The 24358-nt window shown below is 40.1% G+C and overlaps 1 protein-coding gene across 1 annotated transcript; it reads right to left on the minus strand.

Annotated features, from left to right (window-relative positions):
- Positions 1 to 577: 577 nt before the first annotated feature.
- On the minus strand, positions 578 to 23478 carry ZNF475 (zinc finger protein 475). The gene is made up of 5 exons (XM_074570820.1): positions 23388 to 23478; positions 23210 to 23292; positions 12295 to 13209; positions 5477 to 5657; positions 578 to 2029 (listed from the first exon to the last, which is right to left on the minus strand). The coding sequence occupies exons 3-5, from the start codon at positions 12997 to 12999 to the stop codon at positions 1878 to 1880; spliced, it is 1038 nt and encodes a 345-aa protein (XP_074426921.1). The 5' UTR covers positions 13000 to 13209; positions 23210 to 23292; positions 23388 to 23478; the 3' UTR covers positions 578 to 1877.
- Between the last annotated feature and the right edge of the window lie 880 nt (positions 23479 to 24358).

Raw genomic sequence — 24358 nt, forward strand, 5'->3', positions numbered from 1 at the left:
CTTGTAAGTACAATAGTAAGTGCGAATGCTCTGAGAAAAGTCACGTCGGTCACAGAATACATAACCACCAGCTCTAAGCCTTAAGAAAAGTGAAGGTGAAAACATACATGAGGTCCAGTTTCTTTCATGATATCAGGAAGCCTATATTGCTGATTAATAAGTAGCATTGGATTTTGTCATACCTTTTGAATAACCTCACTAACTACTTAATAAAATGCTTCAGAGAAAGTAAAATAATAATAAAAAGTGCTCTCTGCTGTACCTTGTTAAAGCGAGTATTACCTCCTTCATGTGTTTAACCTATTCACTGATGCGTTTTGGCACTGATTCTACTATGTAACATAATAGCATTTTTCAAAATAACATATTCAAACAACTTCCCCACAGCTTTCTTGTATAATACCTACCCTTCTTGCTCATACTGGCTCTCTGTTATGGTCACATTTGGCACAGAGGGCAGGGTGGTATTTTATTCCAGCCATCTGACACACCATGCTTGTTTTGGCTTGACATAAAAATATGTTTTCTTTTACCAAGTTAATGACAAAGATGTGCTCCTCTGACTTATAAAATTTTTGGCATGATTGGTTTATTGAGCTGAGGATAAATCACATGGTCAGTATCATTCTTAAGGAAGAAACGCTCCAAGAAGAGGGCACTTTTGGGGTGTTTTCTAAAAACAGCCAGTCTCTGCTTTCACCCCATGGCTGGATCCCTTTATATGGCAATGTTTCACTTGTAGCAGTCAAGGGGTTCATGAGCTGCACAGTCCCACAAGGATGTGAACACTGGAGTGCTCCATGGATTTAAGATCTGAGTGGGAGTCAATGAATAGGCTCATGCCAAAGATGGACAAGGACACAAACAAAAAACCCAAACCAACAAACTCAAAGGACTTACTTTGTTTCTCTGATTAGTCAAGTTCAGATGGAGGTCCTTACGCTAGACAAGTCTTCTATAGTGGGGGAACAAAATTTTCAAAGAATTTTCCTGATGAACATCACTTGGGCTTTGCTTCCACTGAGATTCAATGAGTTACTCCTTATCGAAACTCTCATTTCCTAAAGGTTGTCTGAAGCTTCAGTTTCTGAAACAGGAGGTGAATATATTCACTGAGCAAGGGACATGTATCTAAGCGTCCCTGCAGACAAGGGAGCTCCTGACATTATACCATCTCTCTCCCAGTCTGGCAGATCTGTTGAAAGCAAGACTACAAGATGGATCCTTGTGGGATACTCTTTTGGGCATCTCTGCAGTGAAAGACCCCTAACAGCTATGGCTAATTTCTTTCTGTACTTCACTGAATACAATAACCAAACATGCCAAGTAAAATGGGAAATGCTTGCAGAAGGCCCAATTTCTTTTGAAGGTCCAGGTAGCTAAATCTGAAGGGCTGTGAAAGGAACGGGCCTGAAGAACATCCCACATTTGACCAATAGAGATGAAGACAGCACAGCAATTCAGAAAGCAACTGGGGAGGCTGGGAACACTTGGGTTCTCCTGCACTCAACAAAGCACAGGCTCAGGAGAAGGAACATGATAGTTAACATTACTTCTAAGTATTTTTATGCCATCCCTCTCAAACTGTGGTTTCAAGGTGATGCTACCTGAATGACACAAATAAGCAGGCATTTTTGCTACTGCTGAGCTAAAAAAATCACCATATTTGACCTTGCACTGCAGTAGCAACTGCTGGTTTTACTCTGGAGGCTTTTGGATCATGTGATCTGATGACAAACTACAGTTTTGATGCTCATGGCTCTCCAGCCGGATTTTATTTCTCTCATGGATTGGCTGAAAGGTACGGGTGCGTGTGTGTGTACTCAGGTGTGTGTGTGAGCATGCATGCATATGTATTCATGCGTGTCACATCCACTTCACATTGCTGGTTTCGGTTTACAGGACCGCTGGTGGACGACCAGTCTGTCTGGAAGAAAAGTACGCCCACAAATATCACATGGAACTAGCTGGTTCTGGGCGCTGATCCAGGCAGCCTCATTTAGAGAATCGAGATCATAGAAACCTTTGGCTGGAAAATTAAAAAAAGAAAGTATCAGCTTTCATTCTGGAGACCCACATTCAACTCTTTATGGAAAATATTTTCAGGAAATACCTGTTGCCTGAGCCTTTCAGTTTAACCAAACCATATTGCTTTTGCAAATGAAAAAGAAAGAAAAGAAAGAAGCAAAAGAGTAAAAAATACATAAAAAAGACTCTGCTTTTTGTCCCAGGGGTTGAATTAAATTAACTTCAAACTGAATCATTTTGTATTGTATGAAAGTACAGAGAAAACATCATGCTGTGTGTTATGATATGCATTCTCAGCTAATTATTAACATCTTTGCATACATACTATTATCAGCAAATTTCACTTTTTGGCTTTACTTCAAGTTCTGTTTAATGAGCATATGTTATCTGACCATGGCAATGGGCGGGAGCGTATCGTACTTGAGAATATGTTCTTTGTACTGCTCTGGACAAGGGGCCCAATTTTCTTCCTGTTGAAGTCTATGCAAGTTTTGCCAATAAGTGGAGAAAAGCTTAGGTAAGCCTAAAACGTTACAGACAAAACCTACAGTTCTTTTAAGCCACAACTTTCAGTGAGGTCATTGCACTGGTGCATCTATTGTCATCTAAACACTAATCCAGTCTTACCCTCAGTTATTTTCCACTGTGGGAAAAGTGACTGCTCTGAAAGCTCAGGAGCATTCTTCAAACACTCACATCAGATGTATTTTCAAGGTTTCATTTGAGTACAAAAAAAATCTTGTTTACTTTCATCTTGAAATGGACTTTCATGTAGTGTTGTTTCAAACTGATTTCTAAAAAAGCCAGGTAGGTTGCTTAATAAGTGGATTTAGACCTTAGGAGTTTTCATCTGAAGTGCATGCAGAAAAAAATCTACATGGCTCAATTTGAAGATGTATTTGCTTTGCCCTTCTTAGAAGGTATGACAATACAGACAATACAGAAAAAAAGCCCCCAAAACCAGTTTTGTCTTTGAACTGTTAGCAGCAGACAATTTTTAAAAAAAAAGGATTTGTACATTTAAAAATATTCCATGGTTTCTGTCATTGGCACATGATAGAGCTCTTCATTAAAGGCCCATACAGTTTTAATATGATTCATATCCAATGGTTCACATAACCACAATAAGCCTTAGATCTCTTAATATGCCTGTTCCTAATGTTCTTTTTGTTAGAAGAGCAACCAAGTAGTGTTTCTTTTCTTGGCTGAGACAAATATCCCCTTTGCTTGCAGGAAATGAATGTGTATTTTCTGTACTTTGGAAAGTTTATTGAATATAAAAAAAGAGAGAGAGAGATGACTTTCTCCTCGCAGGCATGTGTTAGGCATTCCACAAACAAAACACTGTGTAATCAGGGCAGCGGTTGTCTTCCTGTGACACTTGAGTTTTCAGAAAAAGATTTATGTAAGTTATAAAAAGTTTTATGTAAGCAGTTAATATCGCTGAGCTTTTTTTGAACGTTGCCTGTTCCATTCAACAACAGGGGTAATCCCTCCTCCCTAAGTTGAGAAACTGTGAGACATGCAGTACGTGTATGTGGTCTCAAGGTCAGTTATAGCATTTACCAGATGATCGAGAGTAAGTCTTACGGAAAAAGAACAACACTGAGATTATTTTCTCAAGGCCAGGAGCATGAGGCAACTGCAGGGGGAACAACAGTTTCAGCTCAAGCTACAGAACTGATCAGGCTTGCATCAGCAGGCATTTAGGGACAGATGCTGGAAGCAGGTCAGTGTCCCCTGGGGAATCGTGGGCACACAACACCTCATAGGAGATGCATGGCGCCTGATATGACTCATCGCATAAATGAGACAATATTCTGATTCATATCTGGGAGCCTTCTGCTGGATTGTTCTCTCAAAGAGCGGTTGTCTTTCTGCTTCCACTCCTTCAAAATAAAACAAGGGTATTTCAAAATAACCTGATTTGTCCTTTTGCCTCCTCATCTTTCAGATGGAATTCTCGTTTTCTCCCTCTTTTTTACCACTCAATATGTAATAATTAAAAAGAGTTTAACAACAAAAAGAGCAAGTAAAATGAAAATGGCATTTGAACCTATCTTTTACTGCAGATTCAACTCTGCTGCTTGGCATCTGCTAGTCAAGTCCTGATTTGATATTATTTTTTGTGATTATTATTATTTTGAACAGCTCGTTAGTGTTCTCAGTGATCCTTTTCTGTGTGTGTTTTCTGGGGACGTATTTCTTTGTACTGCTGTAAGCTGATCTAGTGTATGACTCTTTCACAGTGAGTTTTAGGAGAATTTGTCTACTTTTCCAGACATTAGGGGAAGCTGTGGGAAATTATGGGGAATATATTAAAAAAAAAAAAAGTGGGTGAATTAACTGCTTCTGAGCAAATGGTCCAGACTTGGCCCAAAGCAGCCCATACCAGCTGGCAGGGCCAGGGAAAGCATCCAGCTGAAACGGCGAAATAACTTTACGTGTGAATGGGGAAGTCCTGGGAGCAGCTTCCAGGCAGAGCACAGATAAGTTTTCCTTTTGGTCCCACAGTAAGCGCAGACCCCTGGGGATACACACAGGAGCCCAGCTCTGTCAGGTGCTGAGGATCATCAGTTTTCATTGGTTTGAAGAAGTGGGATCTAGGCATCTTACAAAACAGAACCCACAGCACAAACACACATAATTGGCAGAAATAAAATGTTTATTTTAGACTACATATACTTTTTCCCACTGTGTTTATGTTATAATGTCTCACAAAGAAAGCTTCCAAAGCTTGTAAATAAAAAGAAACCACTAACATCCACTGGTTGTTCATTGGAGAAGATACTGCATTTTTATCTATAAACATATATTAATAAAAACCTGAACAAGTATACGTTATAGGTAGGTTCTAAAAATACCTTCTTTTTCACCAGTCATCATGCATCTAGTATTGTATTTCATATTTCACCACAGAACTCCTGTTTCTGAGGCCACTCACTGTTAAGTGGTAGCATCAGGCTTTTTTTTGTAAATGACACTATAGGTGTAAAACCTGGCTGAAGTATCTATCCCTATGCTGCCTGACGGGTATTTTAAGTTAATGACTGTATGTGTCAAGTCTGCATGCTGTTCTTGGATACTTTTGCCCATTTCAAAATGTGCCTTTCTACAGTGTTGAAATAGTCAAAAGGCAGTGATGTAGCTGTAAAGAAGGTTGCTAATCTTTTTGTGTTATGATTCAGAGCATTGTGATGCATAAGGAGGACTGTCCCAGGAGGCATGTCCCGCAAGGCAACAACTACTCTTACTTCTCATGGATGCAACACAAAAGAAGCACAGGGTAGTTAAGAGAAAGCTTAAAAGAAGCCACAATAGCTACCTTCTCTTCGGAGTAAAATGGAGACAGAAGTACTTGCAAATCATTAATCTACTGCTTAAAATTCTTTTTTTTTTTCTTTCTCCCACTTTCTTCCTCCCATTTCCTCACTTGTCTGCAGCTTACCTTGTATGGGACTGACTTCAGGCTTTTTGGGCTCTGGCCTTCTCAAGTTCTTGGGTAGCATGTCATTCTCCTGGTGCCATTTTTTCAGGCATTGTGGCTCATGGATGCTAATAGATTTTGTTCCGTACTCACGTCCACATATGTAACAAATCACTGCTGGTGGCCGTCTTATCACTTGTGCCTACAAATAACAATCGTGGAGAACAATAAGTGTTGTTTTCAACATTAGTTTTGAATCAGAACAACTTCGAATGAAAACAATCATGTAGATTAAGAAACTGATTCAGATCTGTGAAATCAGTGTAACTGTTTCTAGCAGTTTTGTTTTGACCGGATTCAGTCTGGAAGCTTGTAAGAGATGTTGCCTCATGAACTGGCCACCTGGAACAGGTAGGCTCCTTCTGCAGGCAGTGGGCTGAAAATTCACGTGTTTCACCTAATTAATACTTAGCTGTGTCCAGCCTTAGCATGTCTCTTAATATGGACAGTGAGGGCAGCCATCTCAAGCTTGCGATTGTGGTCCCTAACCCCACGTTACTTCTGCCACAGATCATTTAGCTGGTGGGATTCCTGGCCTTGAAGGATTAAAACCAATCCAGGATATTTCAGGATGGGGGGGGGGCAAAATAGGAACTGCTGCTTGTTTATCCTGAAGGCCTCAGGGTGACCTTTGCCAGTGACTGCAGCGAGAGCAGAACTGGACCCAAAGCAGGTCATTGTTTCTGCACTGCAGATCTGCTTTTGTTCGCAGAGGAAAACAGCTCAGCAGAGGACAAAAATCCCTCAACCCCAAACCCCACAAATACATATTCTAAGCTTGAAAAATATATAATTACTGCGGTATTGCAGATTATGGACTCGACTGTGTCCTTAGGCACATCCTGGGCTAGGCGTGGTGTCAGTACCAGCCCTGCTCCAGGAGGAGCGTAAAAACCTACTGCAGAGACAGCACTTTGAGGCACACTGATGGGTCTCACAACTGCCAGCGCTTCCCGCGCTCCTGACTGCAGAATACCAGTAAGAGATGAGCCATTCCCTGCCCTCCTACAAGGTAGAGGGACAGCCATGCCAGACCAAACACGGGAAGCCTTTCTCACTCAAACAAGGGAGGTGGGGATTTCATTTTTTCCTCTGCTGCTGTGTAAGACAAAGCGTAACCTGTTCCAGTATTCATGACTTTCTCCATCAGCCCATCGTCGTATTCAAGAAATTCTGGGCAGTTCTTCTCGCATTTGTGTTACAGTCTGAAAATGTCATTAGTGAACAATCTGCATAAGCTTTCTTTCCTGTATCACACATGTAAACTCAATTACATGAAGAAATACTACTCTACAAAGTGTAATTTTGCTGGGAAAAGTTGGACTTCATCTGGAAAGTTCTCACAGTGAATTTAAATATAACTTATCCAAAGACAGTCTTTCCAATGACATTTTCATCCTCTTATGATGAAATAATAGTATATATTATATATATATAAATATGTATATAAAAAACCTCTTCCTATTCATAACTGAATATAGCAACAGCTGCTTTTACAATGCCTTCTAATTTTTCATTATCGATTTTCACCTGTTTCCTTCAGATCTTGAGATAGACCTTGTCTGATTTGGAGATAAGATTCTGGGTCTGGATACAGTGTCTTTTGAGGGCACAGGATGTTTCTATGTAGGCTCTGGAGAGCTTTATGTAAGGATACTACAGTCTAAGCTCTTGAGGTCAGAGGATTCATTTCAGTGTGCATGCTTGTTACGGGTAGGCTTATAGCATTTTAGAAATGGTTTTCTAAAAATATACTAGGTGTAAAGCCACCTGTTGTGAATGGAGATAGCCTTTTATCTCTGACTGCTTCATTCAAAAACCCATTACACACGTTCTAAAGTCATTGTGATGTCCTACTACTGAACAGCTGCCAGAGACCTGCAAGACAAAAGCTATCGATCTCCATCCAGTGCAATCTGGACACATTTCCACAGTTCTGAGGTGGTTCTTTCGGCAGTCTCACCTGAAAACCTAAAGACTGAATGAGAAGTTCTCCGATCCCTCCAGATCCTGACAGAGCGTTTATAGGTAGATTTTGTGTTGCGACTGAGAAAAAACAGGCCTACAGCTAAATAGAGGATTCTGTTTGCCAAAGTTATCAATTGGGATTGACTTATAACTAAACCCTATTTGTCGAAAAAATGTTTACAAAATCTGTTCAAGTAGAAATGTTTCTGTTTTGTAACTTCCACAATTAAAAACTGTACAGAAACAATAGCAGAGACCAGAACTCATTAAAAGGAATCCGATCAGTCTAAGGATGGAACTATTTTTTTCCATAAATGTAGTGAGTTTGAACCATCACCACACATAAAATCATATCCACAAATCCTTCTCTGCAAATACACACGTTAAAAAAGTTGAAAAATAAAACCTGAAGGAGAATATCCTTACAATTGGTAGTAACACCTCTTTTGTTGCTTAACTGGGGAATATGAGATATGATAAGCTTATTTGGAATTTCTACAGCTGATGATATTTAACCTTCATTTCTTTTTGTCTTCAGAGTGTGCCTATCCCAAATGTCACATCTGGAGGCCTGCAGTTTGAAACTAAACTATTTTTGGAATCACCACAATTTTCCAACCCAAACTACTCACAGGCCAGTGGCTAGGCTGTCTGCTCACTGCTTTGTTTTTCACTTTTGAAAAGGCTTGTAGGGAAGGTCTGTTCCTGAGGATATGTGTTATTATAAAAATACCTACAAATACCTAACAGTGCAGTGAGGCTTTCCTCTGGTGTCTCAGTATTTTCTTTTTTCTCTGAGACTGCTAAGTATGTCTGCGTGACATGAATGAAGTTATTTAGCTCAGAGGGCTATGCAACTATGTATTTTCAATAGACCTGACATTACTTGAGGTTAGCCCCAGGCTGCTGCTATGGTGTTACGTGAGGTCAAATCCTCCCATGCTGCACAAAGCTTTTAATTTCTTCTTAAGTACACCCAATAAAACTGACTCCCAAACTCCCCTCCATAAATATTTATCATCCAGGGCTGCACACACACCACCTTTCTTATTTGTTTAATTATCCACGTATTTTGATGGGAGGAGGGGAGGCCTCCTGCTCTAGGCCAGAGCTCTCATCATAAGTTTGAATTGCCCAAGGAACAGAGGTTCGGGAACAGATTGGTACAAACACGTGGCAACAGCATCGTGTTGTATGATAGCAGCCCTTTCCATACATCCTTCTCCGAAAAGTAAAAGGCATTTTGCATAAAGGACAGGGACAAGCTGTGGTGTGGGTCCCACAACCATCCAAAGGTGCATTTCACAGCCTTCTGGAGTGCTTTCAGCCACTGCCCCAACACAACAGCAGACTAACATTAGAACTGGTCATATGCCTGTGTATGAAATTTCATTGAACAGCAAGGTGATTCTGCCAGATGATCTAGGTAATTAAAGATTTTACTCCACTGGAAGAACTAGCATATTCCATTTTACTCCTGATGTGCTATCTTGGAAAAGAAATACATCGGTATAATAAACACGGCATTTGTCTAAAAGCAGAAAGGCAGGAAGCTCAATTATTCTCCATGGTAATACCCAGTAAGTTCACTCAAACCATCCAGTCACTGTCCATCCTCATCTAACTTTCTGGATTTGCAAATATGTTTGTCAGTATTCTCCTAAGATGTTCAAAACTGCTGCAGTGGAGGCAAACAAAGTTTATCATTGACTTCTCACCTTCATTAGAATCACACAGCATCTGAAGTTTTCATTTTACCAAGTGACTAGATGACTTTATGCTAGAGCAAGATACAACACCAACATTTTGTTGTTACACAAGTTTTCAAGACTTATGCTGTTTTAAAATGCAATACAGTATGGTAAAGGAAGACCACTGAAATCTTATTTTTAGGTAGTTAACTTGATAAGAAGAAAACAGCAGATGGCAGCACCAGATGCTAGTGACACATCTGATAGGCTTTTAGGATCAGTGTTATCTGTTGTCAAAAAATCTGTAACACATACACCCACAGCAAGTCATTAATACTCACTTACATGTAGCAGACATTTTGATCTATGAAGAAAAAACACACTGCTCTAGTGCAAATCTGAATTCCAGTAGTCCCAGATATCTCTTCCATTTTCTGGGGCATCACAGCAGAATCCAAAACAGAATTTGTGAGCTGATGTGAGAATCTCTTAAGCATAGGCTGTTGTTTGTTTTACACAGCCAGATACGATTAACGCAGATGTGTTCATGCATTCCAAGAGCAAGGACAGTTAGTGGAAGAGATGGCTTACAGAGGCTGTTGAGTCCCCAGCTCTAAAGGCATTTAACACCAAACTGAGTAAGTGTTTGTCAGCAATGATGCTGGTCTAGTTGATCCTGCACTTGCTGAGGGAGAGAGAGCTCCAGGACAGAGGCACACAGTAGAAAGTGCTTGCAGTTGTGAAGTTAAAATGCCCTTTACATGGTGTACCACTAAGTCAGTCAGATCTTTATTTTTAAAATGAGGAAAATCCAGTTTTTGAATTTAGGACATCTTCCAGTGCATAAATTAATTTGACAGTAGCATTACAGTTCTTAAATACACTTACATAAGGGTTGGGGGGTTTTTCAGTTTTTCCTTCCCCCTGACGTTTTTCTGAATCAGGACTTTAAACAGGTACTTAAACAATTCACTGTCACAGTGAAAAGGCCCGTTAAGTGAGACATGATCTGACCCTAATGCTTTCCTGACAGGACCAAAGCAGATTGCCTTTCACTCCACCACCGCTATTCTTTAACAGAATTAATTAGCGGCCGAGTAGCTGGTAAGGTGAGCAACATTAAAACCATATGCTGCAAAAAGATGAAGGCTGTAGAGGAGACCCAGACTTTGTCCCTGTTTATAGCGTATCTGCAGTCCTTCCGTGAGCTTAGTGCTTTTCAACATCCTGCAATGTGTAGACCTTTCAACTGGAAGTGGACACCCTCACACAGAAAATTTAAACCTATGGAAAAAAGGCTTCATTTGACCACTCCTTAGAAGCAGTCTGCCAGTCCCGAACAGCCCCTGGGGTCACAGGATATTTCTTTCACTGTTTCCATTCCTATCTCTGCCTTAACACATACCTCTGTACAAAAGGACAGCTCTAAAAATAATAAAGGATCTCAGAGAGGTAAAATCCATCATCCCTTCCTGAAAGTCACTGTTAATAATAAAGTCCTTCAGAGTCAATCACAAACTGCAAGCTGTACAGCCTCATTAGTTCTGGTGCAACTGATGAACTGTAACTGCTTGGAAGTAAATGAGGAAACCTGTTGTTCACACAGAAGGAAGAACAGATTCGAACACGTATCATTCTGGCTCTGCAGAGCTCACAGAAGTAAGAAGTGGTAATAAAGTTGTTGTTCAACAAGTCAGCAGATGTGACTAATCCACACAGGGAGCAGATATATTGTGCAAGAGGGCAACATTTTTACAGAGTGACCCTCAAGGCCAAACCACACTCTAAACTTGGGGTTTTTTTATGACATTATAACTATGGACATTCTCCCCATCCCCCACCCCGCCCCGCTTTCTTTTGTTTTGTTTTTTCTTAATAAACATACAGAGTTATGAGTGATGGATGGAGCAGAGAGTTTTGTAAACTCTGCTTCACACCCAGGCTTTTCATTGAACAATCACCTTTAAAGCAATACCAGTTCTTTGGTAAATATTACAACATAGTGTAACACAACAAGAACATTGCCTTTCCTATAGCTATAGATACACCTGCACAGCACTTTGAACTGTTTATGGGTTACTTGAAATTTCCTGATAAAAGACCTGAGGAGTGGACCTAATTTGACAATATCTATCAATTAGTGGCCTCAAATAGCACAATATAAAAATGCCTTACATTGTCTTTATTCTCATGTTTGTTAGGATAATGCTATTAGCTCCATTATATTTAGCAGCTGCAAAACTGAAATACAGCATTCTTTGACTTTTAAAATGTTTTTAGAAATGCTCTGCATAGCATTGCATTCCTTTGGTGACTGAGAAAGCTACATCCCATTTTCAAAAGTAATGTAGGCAATCAGGAGTCCAACCCCCACTGGAAAAAAAAAAAAAAAAGCCTTTTATTTTAGACACTGGGCCTAAATTTAGACATCTATCTTTTTACAAATGTCCTGGCCAAAAGACAGCTTGTGCAGAAACAAATGCAGAAAAAAATACGCCATTTTCCAAAACTTTGTGTAGCTTTTGGATAATGTGAATCAGCTTCTTTATTCTTGGATCTTGAATCAAATTCAGTGGAAAGAAATGTGCAGTCTTATTTTGTTGTTGTTATACTCCGAGTTGCTGCCTTTGAACATGCAGTCCTCAGTAAACTCGTGTTCCACGCCAAGATTAAGAATAACGGTAAAAAATGAAAATCACTGGAGTGTTTACAGGATAATGAAACACTGTATTTCATATTAGCTAAATAAAAATACCTAAAACCTGCTAAAACATGTAACACTCAAAGCTTGCCTAAGCTGCTCAAGAGAATCTCCTGTGGAACTATAGCACACAAGGGTCCCTTTTGGGGACATAACCCTCACAGCACCACAGAATATGAGAACCCAACTACTCCCTTTCAGCAGGAAAACCAAAAGAAATAGGAATTAGTAGTTTCCCTTACACGCACAATATTCCCCTTTCCTTTACCCGCTGTTCATCAGAGAAACATTTGCATGGAGCCAAAAGCTCCTTCTGAAGGAAAGTGATTTTAAATTTGATGGGAACCCATTCTCCCCTGGAGTGCCTACCGTCAAAATGCATCCACGCTCTTTCAAACAGCATGTGATTGGCAATTTACCTTGTCTAACATGGCTGGTGCAACCCTTCTCTTTCCTTGAGAGGTCTTGGATGGATCATCACGTGCTGAGCCAGACACAGAGCTTGGGCCTTTACAAGGTTTATGGGGGCTGGAGCTTGCCAGCCCCACACCGCTGCTACCTCCTCTGCAACTCTTTTGGTGCACAATGAGACGGTCAGGAAGGAAGGTTCGTCCACAGTTTCCACAGGGCAGGAGCTGGGCTTGAGCACTATGGTAAACTGCCTCATCTTCAGCTGTAAGCTTACAGGAACCACCAGTCAGGACCTCAGGTTTCCTGGGCTCCGCTCTTCTGAGATGCCTTGGTAGCTGATTGTTTTCAATGTGCCACTTCTCTAGGCACTGGGGCTCATGTATAGAAATAGACTGCGACCCAAATTCTCTGCCGCAGATATAGCATACCCTGAAGCCAGGTCTTCTTGGTGGGATGACGGGCCAATTCAGTGGCATCCGAGACATGTTTGAAGTATCTGACCGTTTTGATATTATTGCAGTGCCTGGTCGCCTTTTCTGGGGTCCAGCTTCTAGACGCACTACTTCGGGCAAAATTCTAGGGAGATCTGGCACGTTAGGTGGTGAAACCTGCTCTGAAGGCAAGATATTAGAGACAATAGCAGGGGCCTCTCCAGCACTTGGCAGAGTGTTACAGGCTTTGTTCACATTCTTTTTCTTGACATTTCTTTCCATGAAGTGTACAACATTTCAAGAAACTTCTGTGTCCTACACATAAAGGTCTGGGGAAAGTCTGTTATTCAGCATGATGCTCAATCTTCTTAATTCAGTTTCATCGGCTGGAATATACTACAGACTTGAAAGCTGGAAAACTGCTAATGGCCATTCCAGTAGGGAAAGAGGTTTTCTGTGTGTTTGTTTTTTGCCTTTTGGTTTTATATGAACCTGAAAAAAATTAAATCAGCACATATTAATAAACACTATCTCTTTTGCTAAGGTTAACATCCAGTGGCTTATCACAAGGATCAGTTTACCTTACTACTCTGTTATATCTTTATACTTTATATATACTGTTATATTTTCAACTTCTTTCCTTTGAGGGTGGCAGAGCACTGGAACAGGCTGCCCAGAGAGGTGGTGGAGTTTCCTTCTCTGGAAACATTCAAAACCCGCCTGGATGTGATCATGTCCAACCTGCTCTAGGTGAACACACTTTGTCAGGGTGGATGGAGTAGATGATTATCCGAAGGTCCCTTCCAACACCTACAATTCTGTGGTTCTGTGATTTTTAAATAGCAGACAAATAACATCAAATATACTCTACCCCTAATGATCAGCTGAACAATGTAAATCTGAAATTCTAGTCTCAGAGCGTGTAAAGTGATGAAGGACTTAAAAGACTATGGGTTTGCAAGGATTGAAGCTGCTGACATGCATGTGGTTTCGAGAATAATCAACATGCTTTATTTTCAGTTATTGACAGAACTGGTATTTCTAACATAGTCTCATTTCTAAGCCATTTCTGTTGATAGTTAAACATAATTTCCCTGTCTCAAGAGAAGTGAAAATAAGTCACTTAGTAGAGAGATGTTAATGTCCAATCTCCAAAGGGACAGTCAGCAAGGAAAACGTTCCCAATCTGTAGGCTGACAGAAATTATTAGGCCCCTTTACACAGCATTTGTGAGTGTGTGTCTCAAATTCTCTGACCAGTCTTGATCCTTGCAGTACAGGAGAGATATTAATAAAATGGAGCACGTTTATTAATAAAGGCTACTGAGATGATTTGGCAGCTGAAGCACATGCCATATGGGGAGAAGATATGGGCACTGTATTTGTTTAGTCTCAAGAAGACAGTGCTAAACATATTTCAGTTTTTGAATTTGCAATCCATCCTTGTATAGAGACAACTTTGTGTTGTATCACTTCAATGTTCATTTCTCACAGAGACAATTTTTTGTGCTGGTCCTCCAAGGATCAGAAAATAAAATTCAGACTGTAAGCATGCTATGATAGAGGCTATTGTTTAATTGCAAGAACAGAAAATTAACTAGCAGGCTAGCTTTAGTCATAAGCAAGGAAGAGGTTGCATAGACAGGCTGGTAAGGACAGCAAGGTAATCACTGCCCACTTTATCTATAATAGAAGAAACAGCTGATTATTGCTTATTTTGCCACCAAAGATAGGGTGAAGGTGTAATGGCCACTGTTCTGGGGTTGGCAGCTCTCCCTTTGACTTAAGAGTCACCTTGACCTTACTGAATGTTCCAAACTTTATCTCAACCCTTCCAAACTTCTTAGGAAGTTACCTACCCAGAGATCCACTGACCCATGTCAGGTCACTTTCTCTGCTGCCACCAACCAACCTGGATCTGCTCTTAACTGCTCTTTTTTCATGCCACTCTGGTAGACTTTGCTCCCGCTCAGCAGCCTCTTCACCCTTATCACTCCCACCTCTAAATCCAGGGGCTGAATTTCATTATGCCCAAGGGGAAGGCCACAGTTTTGTCGTTAACTTTGGGATGACATACTTAATGTTTGCCTGTATCACTGAGAAGCACTGAGCTGATTCCAGTGTCTCATAAATATTCTAGAGGATACCTTAAGGACATGGGCAATGGTGAAAAAATAAGCTATCACCGGGTTCATACAATTAGTCATCCTCTTGCCAGGCATACAAAGATGTTTAGATTGCTGCATTCACACTGCTTGCTTAAATATTCACAAAGTTGCATCTTCCAGGGACACCTGTGACATTTTCTCATTTTACAAAATCTCCTGTGAAGCTCAGATTTGTTTGTAAGCGAATTGGAAGATGTAAAGACCACCAGAGCCAATCTGTGATTTGTACTGGAACAAATCTCTGTGAACAACTATGTTGCAGTTATCTGTTAAAAATAAAATTCTTGAGGGACATTATACTTAGCACTCCAAGTTAACAGCTCCTCTAAAACTTTAATATATAATTGCAGTCTGTGGAAAAATATAGTAAGGTAAAAGGCTGTAGCATCCTCTCATGTCTGAAGCTATCAGATAAGTGTATAATGTATGTTAAAGGATACACAAAACCGTAGCACTGTAATTTTTATTTCAGATATCAAAAAAACCTTTTTTTGTTCTGACTCCTACATGATGTATTATTGTGAAATATCTAGTGGAAAAGCATGCTACAAACTAACAAAGAAAGAAAGGTTACAAGCTGTTTGGACAGTAGCAATTAATAATACTTGGGCAGTTAGCTGTCTTCAAACCGGTGCTATCCAATTTTAAAGAAATCATTTTTGCCCTCACCAGCAATGTTCCCTTAATGCAAAAAAACTTTGATAACCGTGTAGAAAGTATTACAAAAGCTATTTGTGCAACAAATCCCAAAGCCTTTCCCCTGTTTTCCTTATAGATGGCCTAGATTTTCTCAACTTTGCAGAAGGCTGATCACTTTGTACCACAATTTGCCACAATAACAAGTTTGCCAGTTTTGACCAGATCATGCATGTGATTCAGTTAGGTGAATCATTCAACAGTGTGTGAGATTTAATTTTGTAAACTAGCATTGAGGCAACTCTACTGCAAAGCCCTTTCAAAGACTGGGAGAGTTTCCAAGGAGGGTGGCCTGTTGGATGAATCCAAGTTGGGAAGTCGCCAAGCTCTTTAGGAGGATGAAGGGAATGGAGAGCCAAGGAAACATTAAAGGGTCACGAAGGCAGGGGAGATAAGGGTTATTGGAGGGTCAGAGGAAGGGAGCATCAGAAAGTTCAGCTACATTTCATGGAACTTCTGAACTTCGCAAGGTCCTATTTATGTCCTATTTATTGATTTACGCCAGAACGATACTTTCTGCTACCTGAGAGGATTCTTAAAGAAACAGTGGACATTGAACTGCCTGCCACATGAAGAATGTTAGGTGACTAAATCTGTTACTATTAAGAATGAAGCAGTCAATAAAAGATGCTATAAACAACCTATTAACAATATAACCTATTGTTGGGTATCCAAGCTTGCTATTGTAAATACTTCATAAGAGAATTATGCTTCCTTGTGGGGATTACACCATTTGGTCTACATTTATTCCTGCCAAGTTGACCGTTGTTATTTGGAAACTTCCTATAAATTCAGTGTGAAATGAAAAGGCATACGAGCAGTTCAAATCTTCTTTTCTCATGCTCAGTGGTAAAGATGTGGAAGTAAATCAGGATTGTGATTTAACATTTCTTTTCAAAACATAAAACTTTCTTAACTTTTTCCTTTAAAAAAGTTGCAACGTTATTTCATAAGGTGGGAAGGTATGGTTGATCATTGTGTATAGCTGTGGGAAAACATTCCTCTCCTCTGCAGTTCCACTGAGTACAATACTTAAAAAACAATCTCATGAACTGCAGTGACAGGGCACTTGCAGCTAATGGATGAGTTCAATTTAATTAAAAGCAAGTGAAATACTACAGCTAGCTCAGCATCAGGCTGAGAGCTTCACTTTATCCAAAATAGAACAGAATGACACGAGTGCAAATAGCTCAGTACATCTTTTATCTTCTTGTGTTGAAGAAGAAACGGGAATCCTTGCACACTCTTTTTAAGTTTATCCTATCCAGAAATTGCAACAATAGCATTATTATCCATGCTTCAGTAATGCTGCCTTCTCTTAGCTGCCATGTGTGATTCAACCTATACAGGCAAGTGGAAACTTCTTCCCTGAAATGGCCTTCTTTATGTCTTCTTTCATGTCAGCGTTGGAACTTGGAAGCAAAGTTGACACATACGTTTCCTATTTCCTGTATGCAGCCCATTTCTAAAGAGTGACCCTCTCTGTTTTTCATCTCTCTTGATTCGCTCATGTAAACAATTCCTCAAAACCCATTATAAGGTCATTTTATAAGCCTGGATTCCTTGACTGAATTGAACAAAACATACTTGAGCTAGCTGGGGGATTAAATTGGCTGTTTCCAATGACTCCTCAACACTACTGTCTTTGACTTAGCTAGAATTCCACATGGAGACCTCCCAGCTGAAAAAAACAGAGTTTACCTTGTGGAAGAGCACATTGCATGAAGCCTGCTGCTGCCAGGACACAACTGTGCTTATTCAATGGACAAAATACAGGAACAGTTGTGACAGTTTGGGGAATCTGTTTATATATAGTTTATGAATGCTGACTGATATCACAGCCTCTCCATGTGCAGCTGTATCAGACTGTAAACTCCATTTAAACTGTATGGCTGGCTTACTGTCGCCGCTCCCATCTGCCAGTACAGAAAGGGACAAGATAAATCCTTGTACCAGATAAACACAGAGCTGAAACAAAGGTCACAGAACTTTCAAGCTTATACATCTCAAAGAAATACCCCTTGGACATGCTTGACTCCCTCTAAAGGCAGATACAATTTTCACATCTGGATTTAGGAGGGAGGACCATAAACAAGCAAAATAAACAGTGAGAACAACTGATTCCTTTACTATTTTTAAAACAGTGCTTGACAAAGCTATGAAAAGGATTTATATGGAGTACTTGCTTGAGGTGGCACTGGCTTATATCCAGGAGGCTCTTTGGAGAGGTTATCTATAATTGGAGAGTGCTTACAAAATCAGGACTCGCATAACAAAGTTATGAGAATGTCTGCGTGGGTTGTTCTGCCTGAGGAAGTGTGTGACAGGCCACAGAGATACAATAAAACAAGCAGGAAACATATGGCTCCAAAATGGTGGCATTCAAATACAACAGCATGGTGAAAGCCCAGCTATGGATCAGGCTGTCTGCGTTGAAAAAGAATAAACTGATTTTAGCTTGCAAAAATATAGTGATTAATCCAGTATTAAGAGCTCTTAATTCAAGAGTTCCTGGCTGTGTAAGCCCTTATTTATGCAACTCCCCACTTCACTCTGAGAAGTTTTCCCTTTGTTTGCCTTCAATACTACGCTCTATGTTGTATACTCATCCTGCCTGTTCATCACTCAGTGCTTGAAGTCTTACGCCTTGTTTGTGACATCACCGTTGTAGTTACGTGGGTCATTTAATAAAGGTGATTCATGTAAACTGGACTAACTCACAAGTGTTCTAAAAGAAAAGTTATTTCAATTGTAATACCTAATGTTACTGTTACATGAATTACAAACATCTCAAATAGCTTCAAAAGAGAAGCAACAAGCAGCAACTTCTTGCACTACAGTAATACCCAGAGATCCTGGTTTCTCAGTCTGAGCAGCACTGTGTAAAAAGGCAAAGGACAACAACTCAGTCTAAGAGGACAAAAGATACAGAAAGAAAGAGATGAAGTAATGTGCTGAGCGTAACACAGCAAATTGGAAAAAAAAAAAGGAAATTAATCTAGATTTCGTAGCACCCTAACACTAAATCAGTCCGGTCACAGAATTTTGTAAGGCTGTTCCCTAATTTTATAGTCAAGGTAAAGGTAAGTCTTTTTTCTCCCTTCTACTGTGTTTTCATTATATTTACATATAAAAGAGGTGTCAGAAAGGACCAAACTGACATCCTGCATTGAATGCCAAAAAGGCTTGCTTCAGGCTCTTTCCAAATAAAATGTTTTCTATGAGGCTTCCCGTTATTCTTTAAGGGAAAGCAAATGAAGTTTAACCAACATCTTAGGCTGTATTTTCTCTTGTGCTAAATGTTGTTTTGTACTGCTCAATTATGAATCATTTTAGAAATCTGTTAAGACAAAGTACTCAAACATAAGTTGGACAAAAATATTGGATAATTTGTAGTATCTTACTGTTGGATCTCTTTTTCACTGAAAGATAAAAGGAAAAAACATTCTTATGTTTCCAACAATATTTTTAGCAAATTAACCACACATTAAAACCTTCACATTTTTCCAGCTCAGCACTCCATTTTCTCTACAGTTCCTGGCTGGAGGAGTCTCCTTTGATTAGTCCTGAAGACTAATCTTTTCCTTCGGTCATGTGAAAAGAATAATCTATTACTTGACTAAACTTAAATAAAGACCACCGAGATGTAGGAAATCCAGAGTTTTCTACATCAGGACACTTATTCTTGTCATAGCTCAGAGTGATCCATGTTTTTATGCATCCTCCTATCTCAAGAAACGATTTGCAAGCTCTGAACACACAAATATTGGCATGTACCCCCACTTCTGGCAGCTTCCAGATTTTGTATGTCTGTAAAATCTAACATCACAGCAGCCTGGCTTAAATGTCTTATGAGTAATGCACACTCAGAAACATCCAAGTATGAAGCTTGTTCCATCAGAGGATCAGCTGCACGTATAGCAGTACCCTCTGCCCTACACTATCTGCAGCCCAGAGGCTGGTGGTTATGCTTTCATTAAACATGGATGCAGACAGCTAAAAGCACAAGGCAAGAATACTCAAAATCAAATATACCAGGTTAAAAAGCCACCATTTTACGATGTATACAACTGGGCTACAACTGTCTGGGAATTTTCTAACAAACATCTTTCCCCGTTGTTTAAAGCATCAGTTAGACAAAACTAAAAATTCCTTCAATGATGCACCTGTATCAAGCACACAAGAGCGAAATCACTACTCTGTGTGTGTGTGCAAATGTTCATCAGAATGTAACAGAAGGAAAATACATAACCCTGAGGTTTCGATATGATTCTGATAAAGATCTATTTAAGGTGTCTGCTGTGATGAGACAATCAACCTAGTCAAATGTTTCTGTAATTTTCCTCTGACTTATTAAAACACCCATGTCTTTCTTTGGATCTGATTCTCTTCCTTCTTAAAACTTCACAGTTCAATCCAAAATTCACTGATGTCAATAGCAGTCACTGTATACTTGGCATCTGAGGAGACCCTACATATAATTATGCAATAATTAAGCTTATTTTATTTATTAAATTTATTTGATTTAAGTTTATGACATTGTTGCCAGAGAAAGCTGGAGACTGCTTCTAGTGACCCAGCAGTTCTTTTGTGTGACTATGTCCTCCTCATCCCAAACATAAGCAATAATTCCTTTGATTTGATTGAACTCATAACCTTATGTGAAGGAATTATGATGGCTACTAGTTAAAATATAGAGAAAAAGTGAAACATTTTTACTTGAAAAAATGTAACTAACTTGACAGAATTTCAAAATTCTGGACCTGCTCCAGTAATGCCTTAAATATCCTTTATGTTCTACAAACAAGGTTCTTGCTTTTCATATTTTACTTAGTGATACATTACAATTTACCAGGGTGAAGGGTACCTTAATTTTACTCACATACAATTATTTAACACACTCATTTCATTTTTTAAATGAATAATGTTACCCTGCCTCCACACTTACTCTTGTGTAAAAACCAGAATAGACACTTTCCCGATTTGGGTGACACTGGGGATACTATGCATCCCATTCTTAATCATTGTCAATTACTGTGGTAAATCTGCAATATTTTACACTATCCAAATCATAGAGGGCATATCAGATATGCATCAGATAATGAACAGACTGGGTGTGTTCACCCTGCCCTCAGCACAGGAACGTGAGAGCAAGCAGACATCGAAGCAAGTAAGTTTACACAGCTCAAAGTAAGCTACACGTACTTCCTAGCTCAGGTGTGTTTGTTGAAAATTTCCATGTCTGGGACTGATGTGTGCAGAATCTGGCTGATTTTCGGTGATTTTGACCGTGAGTACGCAATTTGTGCAATAATTTCAAGACAGTAGGCTGATCTTTTAGGGGGAAAAAATAGGTGGATGGATAAACGCATAATTGGTCAAGAGTCTGTTTGACACAGAAAAATAGAAGGCAGGCATGTCAGCTTGTACAAACTGACACAAGTCAGTGGAACTCGGAAGAAGGATGACAATGCACATGTGCTGAGAGCCTGTCACTAGAAGTGTAGGGTGATTCAGTGCTGGAAAGACACTTTTCTCAATAATCTGCATTACCACAGTTACAGTATGCAGGATAAAATAATCAGAAGGGATAAATTTTCTCATCTTTTACAGTGTAAGTCAACCTTAATATTTTTTCAATAGAAAGGAAGTGCTCCTGCTGACGAATGACTCCATAACTGAGGTTTTTACTACTTTTGTTATGAACAGGATACTCAACAAGATAATCTAATTACTATGGCAATTCCTATGCTCAGTTAAGATACACCAGCTACTAAAAGTAATATGAAAACTAAATGATGAGCAGAAAGGCACAATAATAGAGAACTGGCAGAGGGAATCTAGACAAGCAGATGAAATGATCTGAAGTGGAAAGCGGCTAGAACAACAAAAACTCTGGACATTCCATTGCTTCTGTGAAATGTTGTTAATCCTAACAAGAAGTTATTAAATACTCATCACTGGATCTTGCATGAATGATACAGCACCTCCTAATACTTTGCAGAACATTCATGATATTGTGACACAAAAAGAAAATGGCCACCTACTAAATCTCTGCTATGGAAACACTCATTATATCCAGCATGAGGCTTGAGGGCATTATAGCACAAGGCTAATGATGGCTACTGGTAGGTGAACACTCGTTTTTAAGGGTCTTGTTGGTAATAAATCTCAAAATGTCATTCTTTCACATTATTGTTTTTCCCCATTTTAGATCAACAGTAATTTGTAATTGATGTGAGAGGACATGGCTGACAAACTTCATTCATCAAGTTTTACCCAGTACCACTGGGCCTTGGTGACTCTACAATTTTTTATTTTTAACAGTGGTCTTTTTCTCACTTTATATTTGAAGCTGTTACCTATGTCTATATTGTCCTGTTTTATAATTCTTTAGTTGATAGAATATTATTAAATTCCATGAGCCAATAGAAATACGTATAGAAGAATACATAGAAGGCTGAAATAACCCCAGATAATGTGGATTAAATGAAGAGACGTGAAAATCCATGTATGTCTGAGCTCTTCATTATGTAACTAATTTCACTTAGTTAGAAACCAATGCATTCTATTGTAGATGAATGTCCTAGGGAATTAAATAAATAGAAAAGTAAATTTAAATTAAAAAATAATTTTGCAATTAAGTCAATGGCATTAATTTATAACTTTAGCAATCAGTTTACTGAAAGTATCTTAAGAAGAAATTTTGTAACTAGCTTTAAGTTCAACCACTTGGAAATGGCAGCAAAGTTTTCTGTTTCGCTTGGCTTTCCGAGCCAAAAAAATATTCTGGCTTTTCTAGTAAATCTTGTCATTACTGTTCAGCACCACATATTTTCCAGGAATAGAACTGAAAGAGGTAATTTCTGCTATATGGAACAATCAGTAATTATGTGCCAGGTAGGGTTATCTTCTACACAGGGTATCATTTCTAGCTTTCAGTATCCAAACAGTTGCCCGTGATGATTCCAATTATATTCTCCTGCCTATTGAAACACACACATAAATGAATGCAGTCCATTTCCCAAGAAAAGTGAAGGGGGGAATTAGGAAATCAGAACATCTGACCTGATAAATGCTGTTTTGCCACACAAATTTCTGCAGAAATGAATTCCAGAGAATAAATGCATTATCCTTGCAGTAAGCACTATTACACACCCATGTATTACCAGTTAGCTGGTCTGAAGGGAGTCACTCAAATCATCGCTCATTGACCTTTTCGCTTCTTTATAACTGGGCCTCTGAGCTCTGCTGGAATCCAGCTGTCTGGTACTTTGGTGTCAAGCACTGATGCAATGGGATGAGGCAGGACATGGGACTATGTTATTTATCCCTTGGCTTACTGAGTTTCAGGCTAGGGGTGTCATCACTAGAGCCACCTGAGATCCACAAGGAAATTAGGTGAAATACATAAAACCTGGTACCCAAACCCCAGAGGATCCCATCTGCCTGTGCCCGTTGGCTAGGCAGAAGACTTGCTTCAACTTCAGGACTGAAGGAAAACCACAGTGCCTCCGCGCCCAACCATTCCTCCACCCTCCAGCCTACAAAAGCCCACAGTCTTATTCAGATCCAACACTCAAGAGACCATGCGAGGCACCACATTGTCAACGCCTTCCTAAACATTACCTTCACTCCAACGAGTGGCTCAAAATTCCCTAGTTTTCTCCAGACCCGGGCTTCTCTGATGTTGCCTTTCGGTTCGGTTCGCCCTTTATGGAAGAAAAGAATCGAACAGCAAAGTTGTGTGAGCACACCTGGAACACCTTTCCCACCCCCCTCCCACAGTGTATTTAGATTCTTTTACCCTTTTGCTTTACTTTTTAGGACGGGCATCCCCTAGCCCTGCGGCCCGGCGCCCTGGCAGGGTGTGGCGGGGGGGGCGGCCCGTGGTCCCCGCCCCCGGGGTTGCCATGGCAACGCGTCAACACATGCGGCCCGGGCGCTGATTGGCCGGCGCCATCGTTGGTCACCGAGAGGAGGGAGGAGCCCGTGTTCCGGGGGGCGGGCAGAAGGGGTTGATCCTCGCTCGCCCCAGGGCTACTGGCCCCTCTCGTCGTGGCTGGTCTGACAGGACAAGGGGAGCTCCTGGACTGACCAGCTTTTGGGGCAAAACGGGTCTTTTCCTGCCAGGCAGAAGCACGTGTGCGAGGGAAAGTCTATTTGATCAACTTAACACCTACAAGTTGTTCACTGGGAAGGGTCCCCACTCAGGCTCTGCATCCACGGGCAGGGTCTTCTCTCTCAAACCCCTTCCCCTCTTGCCTGGGTGAAAAGGGGCAAATGACCTCCTTGGGAAGGCCAGGCAACAGAGAAGAGCATGAGGAGCCCTAATTCCGTCTCGTACACAGGCACTGTTCTCGTTGAAAAAAATCACAGGTTTTGGCACAATTGTTTCAACATTCTTCCAAATTTAACTTTTGCAAGCTTCATATTTTCTGTGGAAATTAATTCTAAAGAAACAACGATAAATAGTTGCTACAAGAAAACACCACTGGTTCGAACATTCCCATTGCAAGTGTTCTCTGCTGGCAGTGTCAAACGCAAATCCACACAGTGCTTCTTCGATTCTACCCTTTTCTGCATAACAAATGTCAGTTATCAGTTACTGAAAACCTTAAAATGCACAACAGGCCACACTTGCTTAGACTCTTGGCAAAAGCAATGTCTTGTATTCTGCTAAGCAACAGAGATCTGCTGTAAACAAATTCTGGTATCTGTTTCACACTGAAATTTTTCCTGTGGCAGGTACGCATCTGAGGCAGACATGGAACAAAC

The sequence above is a fragment of the Larus michahellis genome, chromosome Z (assembly GCF_964199755.1).
Source record: "Larus michahellis chromosome Z, bLarMic1.1, whole genome shotgun sequence".
Taxonomy (NCBI): Eukaryota; Metazoa; Chordata; class Aves; order Charadriiformes; family Laridae; genus Larus; species Larus michahellis.